This window comes from Lagopus muta, chromosome 3 (assembly GCF_023343835.1).
Source record: "Lagopus muta isolate bLagMut1 chromosome 3, bLagMut1 primary, whole genome shotgun sequence".
NCBI lineage: Eukaryota > Metazoa > Chordata > Aves > Galliformes > Phasianidae > Lagopus > Lagopus muta.
In genome coordinates, this window is record NC_064435.1 from 93,942,837 (window position 1) to 93,956,864 (window position 14,028).

Below are 14,028 nucleotides of genomic sequence, written 5' to 3' on the forward strand. Positions count from 1 at the left end.
GTTTACTTCCTTGTTTTGAGCATTTCCACAGCTTTACAAATTTGCAATGCAATGAAAATAAAAATATGTTTTAACTCCAGCCATTCATAACTCTGGAAGGACATGTTCCTATTCTGCAGCACCTGAACAGACCAGAGGGCTGGGCAGAGAGGAGGCTGGTGAGGTACAAAAAGAGCAAGTGTAGACTTCTAGTGTCTGGGGAGGAATAACTGCATGCATCAATACAAGTTAGGACAGATCTGTCCAACCCACTGCCCACAGGCGGCTCAGCGCAGCCTGACATGCAGTGTAGCCCCTGCCCCTCACCACCGTGATGGGAGCTCTGCCTTGGCTACTGGCCCAGTCTGGCCACAGGTGCACATTCATCACTCAGCAACAACCACACATCAGTATGCTGTAACACTGTGTCAACTGAAATCAGGACATGGGGAGGGCTCAGAGCAGCACTAACTCAAATTATGGCAAATAATTTTATATATTTTGATATTTTGGCTAAACATAATACTGTAAACAGTATTAAAAAAAAAGTAGCCATGCTTTCAGTTTTGATAAGGGAGCTTGAGACTAGGTTTCAAGCTTGCTGGAAAAAAAAAAAAGTTAATTCCCTGGTATACCTGTGATTCTGTCTTCAGTTCGTATTTTAAAAATTGCAGTTAGTTTATGTAATGTAAATAGTGTCTAGCATTCAACTCAATGATTTGACCATGTTTCTTCACCAGACTTTCATAAGACCTAACTTAAGAGGAAAAACATCCCTTACTTCACCATCCCACCTTATTCACTGCTCTCTGGCAGTATATATATTTGCAAACTACTTTCAAGGGTGAAGCACAGGAAGAATAAATTTTCATCTCTGAACACCTCAAGAACACAAAAAGAATTGCAACCACTTTGATCAAATCAGGCTGACATACTGTTCTCACAAAACTGAGGTCAAATAACCCATCAGTTTTTGTTGCCCTCTTTTTTGTTTTAATAAAATATATTAAAAATTAATAGTAGGTATGAAAACTATTATATAGTTTACAAGAGCTGCCCCAAAAGTAATGCCTCCTACTTTATTATAGTAGGCCATGACATCAGATGCTGATAGTGTCATAGTAGAGGCTGAACCTCCCTGACATCATCCCATTACATTGTGTTGCCTTGTGACAGATGGCAACAGAGGGGCAGTCTGACAAAATGGCCTCTGACACAGAAGTGTGTATGAAGCCAAGTGGTTGATTGAATTCCTCCATTGAGGAAAAACTCACTGCTATTCATTCACTGCTGAACTTTTTTTTTTTTTTTTTTTTTTTGGAGACCAAACAGTAGATGTGAACACAGCGAGGTGATGGGTGGTACACTTCTACAGTGGTGATAGTGGGTCACCTCCACTGCTGCAGATTTTTGTAAGTATAGCATGCCAGGCTCTTGTTCATTGCTGCTGAAAATGAATAGCTAACAGTGGTTGTAAGACATAAAATAGAGGCATATAGCTGCCTCTGACCAGCTTTTGGATAGCCAAAGGCTTTAGTTATAATCTGATAATAAAAAACAAAGAATTTACCCTACTCTAAAAACTGGGGCTCACTGGAACTTTCCCCAGAGGACAAAATCTTCAAGTAGAGGTACTTCCCTTTTGGCTGACAGCCCTTAAATGAGTAAGGCTCCTGTCGTGCAGGTCAATTGCCTGAACCTGTGCTCCCAGGGCTGGCCACATATATCCAGATGCTCAATCACAGGTTTGGGCTGTGACCTAATAGTTCCCAAATAGTGGTGATTATGTTGAAATATAGAATTTTGTAGTTGTGAATTTGTTCTATCAGGTGCTGTTATGCTCTTTGTATATGTTGTAATTTCCATGGAAATAAATAGGAGATAATACTTCTGATACAGCCTCGAGTATGTGGCTCAAGACAATTCTTCATTCAGTGTGGCCTAGCAAGTCAAAAGATTCAAAACCCTTGTGTTAGGGGCTGATCTACTTGAGAGGAGCTCTACAGAGAAGGACCTGAATGTCCTGGAGGACAACAGGTAGGCCATGAGCCAGCACTGTACCTTGTGGCCAAGAAGGCTAGTGGCATTCTGGGATGCATAATATATTAAAAAAGGTGTGGCCAGCAGGTCAAGGGAGATGATCCTTTGTCTTAAATCTGCCGTGGTGAGGCCATATCTGGAATGGTGTGCTCAATTCTGGACTACCAATTTAAAAAAAAAAAACAACAAAAAGACAGGTATCTCCTAGAAAGGGTTCAGTGGAAGTCAACAAAGATTATTAAGGGTCTGGAGAATATTCCATATGAGAAAAGCGTGAGACATGGGACTCTTCCTTCTGGAGAAGAGAAGGCTGAGAGGGGATCTCATGTTTTTATTTTTAAATAACTTAAGAGTGAGATTAAAGTTAACGGTGCCGGACTTCTTTTTTCAGTGACGCGTGTCAATGGAACAAGGGACAATGGAGAGAAATTGGGACCCAGGAAGTTCCATACTAAGATGAAGAACTGCTTTACTTTCTGAGGGACCCAGCACTGGAGCAGGCTGCCTGGAGATGTTGTAGATTCTCCTTCCTTAGGCATATTCAAGATTCATCTGGACATCTACCTACATGACCTGCTCTAGGGAACCTAATTTAGTAGGAACATTGGACTCCATGATATCTAGATATACTTTCCAACCCCTACAATTCTTTGATCACTTGTACAGTTTATTTAGCTTATTTCACGCTTCTTGAGCAGTAAGCTTCTACTATTGCAAAGTTATTGCCTGTGTTCTACTTCATACTATAGACACTGTTCTAGTTCAGTTGAAGTAAGTGTGAAAACATTAGGTGAATGTAGGTGGGTAGCTGCATTTAGCTTGCCTTTTACTATTGTTTCCTGTTTCACAACACATGAAACACCAGTTGCATCTTCAAAATAGGATAATCAATACGCAAAGGATTTGTGGTGTTTTTTTTTTTTTTTTTTTTTTTGTGGGTAAAAAAGAAAAACATCTTCTGTATATTATGTATATTATGTATAGAAACTTAAGGATCACTTGGCTCTTCAGTGGTGTTGCACTGCTGCTTTCTAGAGGAATAATTTTTCCTTCTCTTCATTCTGGATAGCAAAGACCTAGGGTGTATAACTGAAACACAGATCTGAGATTAGATACATGCCAGATAATGCCTCACAAATTATCACTGCTAAGCAGTTAAAAATTGAACCTCCCTTTAAAAAATCCAGTACAAGACACTACTCTTAGGCCACATCTCAGAAACAGCTGGTGCATTAGATGCTTATTCTATTTTGACTTTATTTATTATTATATCACTGAGTACATTCTTACTTACACTTCTGTTCTTATAGTTTTCTTCCTATAATCTTACTCAGGCAATTAGAAGAGAAGCATAATAAATCTTGACACTGGCAAAGAAACACTTCTTTCTCTTTTTGGGTATCTTATTAAATATATCGCGATTTTTATTGTATTTAATATATTAAAATTGCATAGAACATTGCATGGGTCCAACAGCATGAAAAAGTAGAATGATTGTTCTAATGGAAAACAGCATGAGTGAAAATAGTAGATCTTAAAGTTTTTGGATGTTTGAACTTAGACTTTTAGCTGTTTTTGAGTTTGGAATGACAGACTGACATCCTGGGAAAAAAATTTCCTTGTACTCTGGCTAAAATTCAGATTCAATCCATATCTGACTTTTGCAGGATAATCCATCTTTTTGTGGGCTTCAAATATGGAAAAAAAACTGGTAATTTTCAGATTTAGTAGAGGAAAAAATGCAGAAGGATGTCAGAATTTCAAGATAAGGCAGTTGAAGGTGTATTTAGCAGTTTGATTTGTCTACATTACACTGCATTAGTAGTTCAAAAATGTACATTTTTCTTGTCTGCAAGCAAGTCTTTCCCAGTGACAGCATTGCTATCAGGTTCTTTATAGGATTTCATTTAAAATTTGACTAAATGTAGGAAGAATCAGCAAGCAAATCATCCCTCTGTAACGGAAGGCTCGAAGGGAAAAGCATTATTGTGCATTGAAATAACAATTACAATCTATGGGATCTCTTACAGATCTAAAAACAATCTTGCCCTCACTGACTTGTGCTGGAGTTACCTGAAGTGTCTGTATCTGTCCAGGCTCCACCAAAATAAGTAGGTACACCTAATAGATTGAAAACATCATATCTATTCTATATACAGTTAAACTTGTTGCTTACATAAGTTAGCATGCCATTGTTAACTTACAAATTAAGCTAAAGGTAAAAATAAAAACTCAATGAGGAGTTTTCTTTTTATAACACCATACTTATTAACTGCAATTTGTGAAAGCTATGGCAGCAATATTAAAGAATAGAAAAAATAATTATTAGGGAAGGCTGTTCGTGAGAGCAAAGGAAGTATATGGTTGAAAATAAACATGTGTTTCCTTATCCCACGGATAGGGAAATATTTCCTAAATTATCTCCTTGCAGTATTTCTAAAATGGTCTCATTTTTATTATCTATAATAGAATACTAAAATGCCTTGATTCACAGTCAGCCTCACCATTTATGTAAGGAGTTATACTGCTACTTAAAAATTAAAATAACCCTTTTCCAATTCCTTAAAACTGGAAACAACCATGGGAGATGGGCAAATAAAGAGATACGAGTAAATAAATTATATTCTTCATCCATCGGTACTGCATGGGAACTGTTGAATCACAGCCTGAACCTCTGATTGATCACTGGAGGCAAGCAAGGAGTCAGCCATGGGAGTGCAAGTGAAGGCAGTTCAGCTGTGTGACTGGAAGGGTGGAGCCTGGCTGCACCTCTCCTAGACCCCATTTTAGGGCTTTGGGGAAGGATCTCTGTCTGGACGTTTCTCCTCTTGGAGTTTTTCTGTAAGCCCAGGACATGGGATAGGTAAGCTTTTCCATTCATTTCTGATTATCCCTCTCCAACACAGTAGTCTTTCCAGATACACGCTCTCTGAAGACCGGCCTAAATTCTCTGTATGTTTGCCGATCATACATCTGTATACTCATTGATTATACAGGAATATGTAGCAGAACTCAGAATCCTGAGCTGATCAGTCTTCAGGTAGAAGCAGCAGCACTTCCAGCTTCTCTGGCCTACAACAATCAGTCATACAGATAAACTGGCAAACTTACTTGGTCAATATGTATCTTAATCGTGTTTTGGTGTAGACTTCAGGTGTGATTTTTTTTAATTTTAGTAATATTTGCCACATTATGCATCATCTATTCTCAACTCGCAGTTGCTCCTTTCTGCCCTCCATTCATTGCTCTCTCTGTGAAGCCAGTCCAATTCTTTGTATCGCACTCTGTAAAATGTATTCAGGAGCAGAATTTAAATGGTGTTCATTCCTTCTTCCTGCTGATGTTGTTACCAGGTTGTTTTTGGCCTTATGTTCCACTATCTGTTATTGACCTGTTTTCACAAACAGCAGTTTCCATGCTATTGAAGAGAGTAGTAAAACATTGGGTTGAATATGAAAGTGAAAGAATGAATAGTAGCTATACAATTTGTCTTAGCTACTCAGAGTTCTGTGAAGTGTTTCCATAGTCAAGAACTGCATGGCTTGTTATCATCATAACAAAAGTCTGCAAAATCATTATGTCACTTTTCATTTCATCATTTTTCAGATTTTTTTACCATCTCTTTGAATAAACATATGACAGCCCATAGTTTTGCCTTTTTTGGCTTGCCTGGGCTATATTGAGTGAACAGGAATTGACATAGATCACATAAAATTTATAATAAAAATGCTAACTATATATATTCGTGTGTATTAAAACCTAAAAAACAAGACAGGCTGAGGGAGCTGGGTTTGTTCAGCCTGGAGAAAAGAAGGCTGTGGGGTGACCTCACTGCAGCCTTTCAGTACCTAAAGGGAGCCTACAAACAGGAGGGGAGTCAACTCTTGGAAAGGGTTGATAACTGCGGGACAAGGGGAAATGGTTTGAAGTTGAGAGAGGGGAGATTGAGGTTGGATGTCAGGGGGAAGTTCTTTAGAGAGAGAGTGGTGAGGTGCTGGAACAGCTGCCCAGAGAGTCTGTGGATGCCCCGTCCATCCCTGGAGGTGTTCAAGGCCACGTTGGATGGGGCCCTGGGCAGCCTGGGCTGGTAGTAAATGAGGAGGTTGGTGGCCCTGTGTGTGGCAGGGGGTTAGAGATTCATGATCCTTGAGGTCCCTTCCAACCCTGGCAATTTTGTGATTTTATGACCTCATAATCAATATCTGTAATTCTAATGAACTCCTAGAATTGGTGATGATTCAGACCCTTCTACTTCGTGAAATGCACAGATTTGATGACAATTTATATGACATATCTATTTTTATGTCTTTTGCATATAAGTTTTCTTGATGCCAGTTGCCATGATATTTCATCAAACATAAGTTACATCATCTTTTACTGATTTTATAAGTCCCCCTTCCAGTCATCATTGGGGCACCATCAGTAGCTAGACCAGATAGATTGGCAAAGGCTAAATTGCTTTAATATAGTTTTTACTGCTTCATACAAATTTAGTTGTAACTTTCATGGCACCAAAGAAGCCATTTCCTCAGTGTCAATGTATGTTATCAGGACCTCTAATGAAAACTCAAGATGAGCTATATCTGTAGCATCAGTATTTTTATATATTGCCAGAGCATAAAATTTGAAATTATCAGCTTTACTCTCCAAGTCTACTGAAAAAAAATGTTTCCTGTTTCTTTATCAGAACACACTTTATCTGTCATGCTTTCCATACATTGCTTAACAAACTCACAGTGAGGGAATGGTTTTGATTTTTTTGCAGTAGGACTTGCTGTCATGTAACTTGTTTTTAAAATGGAGTCTGTTTGAGTTTTAACTTTCTAAAAATATTTTGTTGAGGAGACTGACTTTCATCAGTTCTGCTGTTTTGTGTTTACGAAGAATTTCTACTATGCACTGAGTTTGGCAGCATGTTTCTGCACATAATGTAATCTTTGAAAACTGCAATCTTCGAAAACTAACATAATTTCCTTGCAAACTAATCACTGTGCAATATTACTTGCCTTCAGTGCACTGTGCCCCCCAGTGCCTAGGGCCAGGCCATATTGCTCAGCAAAGCAGAGCTGCCAGTGTGATGACACAGCAGTAGAGAGCATGGGCTGCAGTTCAAGCTGAGCTGGGTTGCATGAAGCCCATGGGCCTTGGAGTGAATATGCCTGTCAGCCCATCTCTCTTCTTTCCTACTCTTTATGTAAATATTCTGCTTAGATGAATATGTTGAGGCCATCTACTGTTAAAAAATTGTGAGTAGTGGATAAGGCACTGCACTGCCTTTTCCAGGATATTTTTCTCAGGTAAATTGATACATTCTACTATAAGGGATATTCAGCTAAGCAGCGGCATACATTGTAAGATATTATTCTGTTAACATCAGGGTCTCAAAGCTTGCTGGGGGCACAGACGGACTTGTTCAAGTCCAGGCAAGTCCTGGGCAAAGGTTGTGAAAGGTTGAGAACTTTGATGGACAAGTCCTGGGCAAGGGTTGTGAAATCCTTTGTCTGGGGGACACAGATGGACAAGGCCAGGGGCAAGGAGAGATGAGCTGCAGCTAAATGGCTGTGAAGTGCTCTTTTGTGTGGATTTATCTCAGGATGATGGCCATCTCTGGGGGTCCTCGCAAGTCTCTTGCTCAAGCGCCCAAGGATATCACGTAGACAGGAGGAAAAGGAGGATAAAAGAGGAATCAAAAACCATGAGGATAGGTTTCTGACAACAGATTCCTCACGAAGTGATGCCTGCATGCTGAAGTAGTAGAAAAGATGTCTGCCATCACATTCCTCACTACGGAATTCCCGCATGCTGACGGACTCTCCTGGGCTGCTGCCTGAGCGCTGCTGCTTCCTCCCGCATTGGCTCCATGACCGCCTCCTGCTGCCTGCTTGCTGCCCAACGCCGCCACGCTGCTGCTGCTCCCCCCGTGCTGCTTCTGCCTCGGACCTCAAACGCCGTGCAACGGGACGCTGCTGGATCCTGGTGGTGACCATCCCCGCTTTACGCAACTCTTGCTTCTTTCCTGTCTTTTCTATCGCCCTCCTTCCCTTCCCCGTCTCCCTGATTAGGATTTGTAATAAACTGGTTGGACCAACGTTTGAACCGTTGTTTCTTAATCTCACGTTGGGTATACAGATATTAAAAGAATCTCCTCTCCCTCCTATAAATTGGAGCAAGACATACATGCATTCTTCATTTCCCTATGCTTTCACCTGAATCAAGAATCTAACTCATTCTCATCTTTCTTAAGCAACCTTCATGAAGATTGGCATATAAGTGAATATGTTCAGAGCAAAAATGAAAATTCTGCAAATTGTTCTCAGATTTTTTTCAGAAGCAGACATGGAATTTAGGGCTAGTTCTAGGTTTGTAGAAAGTTTTGAGCACAAGTATTGTATAGGAAGATTTCTTCTGCAGAAATCTGAACTGGGATGTTGTTTCATAAAATACATGTCAAAAATATGAAGAGAAATTGCAATGTGATCCTTACAATATGCTAAAAAGATTAATCTTTTCTCAATTTCCTTAAACTGATTTTTAAAATGAGGATTAACAAGAAACAATGACGTGAGAATGGGAGACACAAGAAAAGTACCAGAAGACTTCCACTCAATATTTAAAAAAAAAAAAAAAAAAAAAAAAAAAAAAAAAAAAAAGGAAGAATCATCAGCTATATTGTATAAATTCTTGCAGGTAATTCCAGTGACTTAACAGCATACAATGAAATCTAATAACTGTACCCCATTTTGCCTTTTCTCTCGTCTAGAAAACATATCTTTTTCTAGTCCAAAAAAATTCTGCCTTGATTATCAGTATGTGAAGTTAATGCTATTCCTTCTGCTGCATTCCAGGGTTTCCTCTACAGATGAATGACTCGGATCACTCTCTATTTCACCATTCGTTTCAAGGATGCATGCAGTTTATTCATGTGGATGATCAGCTGGTGGATTTGCAAGCAGTAGAGCAAGGTCAGCTGGGAAGCTTTGCCAATGTCAGCATTGACATGTGTGCCATTATTGACAGGTAAGTCACAGAATTACTAATATTTTAATACTGATACACATCCTACATATTCTGAAAGTATACAGTGATACAGAGAGATGTTTAGATGATAAGGATGATGTCTTTAGTTTTCTAGCCAGCATGGGTTCATGAAGGGCAAGTCCAACCTGATATCCTTCTATGATCTAGTGACTTGTCTGGTGGATGAGGGAAAGGCTGTTGATGTGCTCTACCTAGACTTCAGCAAAGCCTTTGACAGTGTCCACACAACATTCTCCTGCAGAAGCTGGCAGCCCGTGGCTTGGACAGGTATGCTCTTGGCTGGATATGGATAAGGAACTGGCTGGAAGGCCGGGCCCAGAGAGTGGTGGTGAATGGAGCTAAATGCAGCTGGCGACCTGTCACAAGTGGTGTTCCCCAGGGGTCAGTGCTGGGGCCTGTCCTCTTCAATATCTTGATTGATGACCTGGATGAGGGCATCGAGTGCACCCTCAGTAAATTTGCGGATGACACCAAATTGGCTGGAAGTGTGGATCTGCCTGGGGGTAGCGAGGCCCTACAGAGGGATCTGGAAAGCTGGGCTGCAGCCAATGAGATGAGGTTCAGCAAGGCCAAATGCTGGGTCCTGCACTTTGACCACAACAACCCCAGGCAACGCTACAGGCTTTGGGCAGAGTGGCTGGAAGATGTAGAGGAAATGGATCTGGGGGTGTTGATTGATGCTTGGCTGAACATGAGCCAACAGTGTGCCCGGCTGGCCAAGAAGGCCAATGGCATCCTGGCTTGCATCAGAAATGGTGTTGCCAGCAGGAACAGGGGAGTGATTTTCCCCCTGTACTAACTGTGGTGAGGCTGCACATTGAGTACTGTGTCCAGTTTTGGGCCCCTCACTGCAAGAAAGGCATTGAGGCTCTGGAGCGGGTTCAAAGAAGGGCAACAAAGCTGGTGAGGGGTCTGGAGCACAGGGCTGATGAGGAGCAGCTGAAGGAGCTGGGAATGTTCAGCCTGGAGGAGGCTCAGGGGAGACCTCATTGCTCTCTATAACTTCCTGAAGGGAGGTTGCAGTGAGCTGCGGGTCGGCCTCTTCTCATGTAACTGGTGATAGAACTAGAGGGAATGGCTTCACGCTGCGCCAGAGGAGATTTAGGCTGGATGTTAGGAAATGCTACTTCTCTGAAAGAGTGGTCAGGCACTGGAATGGGCTGCTCAGGGAGCTGGTGGAGTCACCGACCCTGGAGGTGTTTGAGGAACGTTTGGATTTTGTGTTGAGGGACATGGTTTAGTGAGAACTACTGGTGATAGGTGGATGGTTGGACTGGATGATCCTGTAGGTCTTTTCCAACCTTGGTGTTTTTGTGATTCTGTGGATTTTGTAGTTCTTGGGGGGAAATTGCATCTCTAGTTTCTACTTTCTCAGGCGGAGGGAGTGAAAAGTGATTGTAAGCCAAATTCAATTCACATGTCAATAATATGACTGTCTTGAATAAAGAAAACTATTCAGAAAGTCACACGTTTTATAAGTTTCTTAAATAGATGTTGTAGTGATCGTTTTGCAGCCAGAAGTTATTTCCTGGCTCCATTGCCTTCTGGCATCCATGAATTCCTCAGAGAACTAAAATAACTGTGCACACTTGCATTTATTACCTCGAAACTTGTGCATAAACTTGATTAAAATAATGCTTAGTTGTTCTGGTTTGTTTGTGTTTTCCTGTTTTATTTTCTGCCAGACTGAGAAGAGTAATTAAGGAGTAACTCATTAATTCCAAAATCTTAATACAGGAGCAGGCTTTTGCTTTGAGATTTACTTATTAAACTTGTGTTGACTTCTGCTTCTTCTAATTTACAAGGTCTTGTTGTTTAGCAAATCTAAAACTATTAAATGAAATGTATTAGGACAGACAGGGAAGGAGTAAGTGCCTTAGCTTGGCTTCTCATGATAATTACCTAAGTTTTAAATAATTGCAAGTCTGCTGGAAAGTTGAACATAGGTTTTTTTTTCCTTTTTTATTTTAGTTTGAAAAAAAGCAAGGATCACAAGACTGAAGAATTCTAGAATAATTTAGGTTACAAGAAGCATCAGGAGTTCATGTGGTCCAAATTTTGCTCAAAGTGAGGCCAATTTCAAAACTGCAACATTTTGCTCGGGGTATTTCCAGTCAAATTATAAGTATCTCTGGTGGTCGGAATTCCACAAATTATCTGACTCTGGATATCCTCAGCAAATGCCATAAACATGAATATTCTTCCTTTCTCCTCTTTTTCTTGAGGTTTTAATTGCTGAGTATGGTGTCATATGAGATAGAATATCCCTTTGGTCAGTCCTCTCCCTGTATTTTGCCCATCCCCAATTTACACTGGGAGACAGGATTCTGTGGAGGGAGAACCTCATTTCTGTGCAAGTTCTATTCAACAGTGGCCAAAATAGTGGTGTATTCCAAAGTGCTTTAGCCACAGCGTCAACTGTACCGGCTGCCATTGAAGGATTTTAACTACATAATGTCATCCCAGTCAGAATGGTACAACAGTTTAAGGTTGAAGAGTGTGCTTTGTGGAGTGGCAGTGACTTGGTTTTGGCATGTCAAGGACTCTTTGGGTTGTTGCTTCTCGTGGCTGTGTTAAGAGTTGAAAATCAGCGAAAAGGGGAAATAGATGAAGTGAAAGAAGAAGAAGATGTTGTGTCCTACATTTCTAATGTTAGAAAGCTTTCATGTTGTTAGTATTTGATAATTTGAATTGATGATTCTTATTTTGAATCTTCGATTTTTTTACTGGAAATAGACTTGGAAGCAATTGTGTGAAGGTACATCTAACTTAGTCTCTGCTTTTTCCCCAGCTGAATAAACTTAAGCTCAAGGAGTAGTTTGTAGTGATCCTACTTAGTCTGACAGACATTGGCAGTAACTCCATCGTCAAATTGGAGCTAGTCAGAATTACCCTTTTCAATGTATTACACTGTTACTAAAATGCCTGACATAGTGGTTTTATTACAATCAGAAATGCATTGTAAATTTGAATAACAGAAGCTCCCTATATGTCAAGCACTTTACTTTCAAAGTGAAGTTCGTGTACATATTTCCTGATACAATATATTCTGTATTCAAGTAGTTCGTGTATTGTAATACAAAGATATGAGGAATACTAAATACATGAGGAATACATTGCGGTACATTGAACTATTAATTTAATTTACACATTTAACATGCATTTTATAATTTTACATAACAAAAATAGACGTGTTTATAATACAGTGTTATAAGCAATACTTTTCAGATATTTATGTATATATTTATATTAAGAGGTACTCCATGTTTCTTCTGCCACCTTCAACTTTGCTGTCCCCTTTTATATACACTAAGTATATATAAATGCATAATTGATATAAAAGTACATGTAAACAATAAATACAACCACTATAAAAATTTGTGTATATATAACTAAAATTCAAAGCATGTCTTCTGTGCTTTCTATACACAAGCAGATTATGTGGCAAGCAGAGTAACAATTCTGTGACCACTGGAAATTAGAAGTGTGTGCATATAAACTTACAGTTCTTTTTTTGTAAGAATTGAGATGCCACCTAGTTCGTTGCTTTCCCATGATCTAATTTATTTCTTTGTAGCTTGCACTTCAAGAGCAGCTCTTACTGAGAAGTAGTAGTGTCAGGCTTTAAAATATAACTGGATTTTATAGTCTGCCTTATTTCAAGTAAGATTTTTACAATTATTCTTTTAACATGATGCCATTACATATAACTGTATTTATTGTATATTTAGCTAAGTGTCACGTCTGTTATATCTTATCTTAACTTCATTACCTTTGAAAGAGGAGGATATTTATGCCTGTGATACTGGGATCCTTCTGCTTTTTGGAAAGAAGAACAGTTATTTCACTCTGTACCAGGAATAATTCATTCTTCATCAATATGGAAATGGCTTTCATAGCCACGCTTCTATGAAGGCACCCACTGGGCAAAAAGATAAGCTGTCACACTCAATTATTCTTGTTGCAGACCCTCCCCCATTTGCTTGGAGGAAAAAAAAACCAAAAACTTGAAGTTGGGAATGATGGAATTTTTCATGATTAACCAGAATGGGTAGGGGACAATTTTATCTAATATATGATGAAAGTTACTCAGCATGATGAGTTCTTGAGCTGCATCAGTGTGGAGGTAACTGATCCTGAAGACACGAGTTCTGCCAGCTGAATGCCCACTCAGTATGGAAAAGATTTCTGCATTTCAGTTTTCTTTTTTATTTTTAAGATGCAGGAAGAATGGTTACATTAGTGTTATGCTTATGCTTGGGAATCAGAGATGCTGATCAAAGGGTTTTTTAAAATTATTATTTTTATTTTTAGTCCTCTCCTCTCAGATGCTTTGCTATTACATCTAGACTTACAGATTGAGATCTTACTAACAGGGAACACTGATGCTAAAGGGCATCTTTTTACCACTGGCCAAACAGTACAAGTGCTTTATGTGTGTGTGTATGTGTATATATATAGTTAAAATGCTACAGAGGGGGGAAAAAAGAAGTCCCTCCATCTGTACCTTGACTTTAATTGTATCAGCATTGGAAGTTGTATTGTTGTCACAGTGGTGAACATGCTATACTTCTTGTGGCAGAACAGGTCCTTGTACATCTCCTTTACGTTAACAGAGTTGTTACAGTGCAGATGGTACAGTTGTACTTAAGGATTTTTAACAGAGGACATTAAAAGAGAATTGTTCATTACCAACTTATCAGAGCTTCAGAGAACTCTTAAAGTCACCGGTCCTGATTATGGATAAAATAGAGTTCTCAGGATCACAAGGAGAAGACACTAAAATGATTTCAAAATAGTGTCCAGTGCGTTACTGTAAGTTATGTAGGATATATGCAACTCTAAAGAAAATCTGTTGGTGTACAATGCATGGGTCATACTGTATCACAGTGAAATGAATTAGATGCTAAGTTTGTGATTTCATGCTAAAGTTAATGCAAGTAGCCAGATGTGGCAGTGCATTTATGGGTG

At 39.5% G+C, this 14,028-nt stretch overlaps 1 protein-coding gene across 2 annotated transcripts in view; it reads left to right on the forward strand.

The window, feature by feature from the left end:
- The window catches only part of CNTNAP2 (contactin associated protein 2), a 654,845-nt gene that overhangs the window by 388,485 nt on the left and 252,332 nt on the right, over positions 1 to 14,028 (forward strand). For both annotated transcript variants that reach the window (XM_048939493.1, XM_048939492.1), the window contains exon 10: positions 8,865 to 9,036. In XM_048939493.1, coding sequence (XP_048795450.1) covers positions 8,865 to 9,036 — 172 coding nt within the window. The remainder of the gene's footprint in view (positions 1 to 8,864; positions 9,037 to 14,028) is intronic.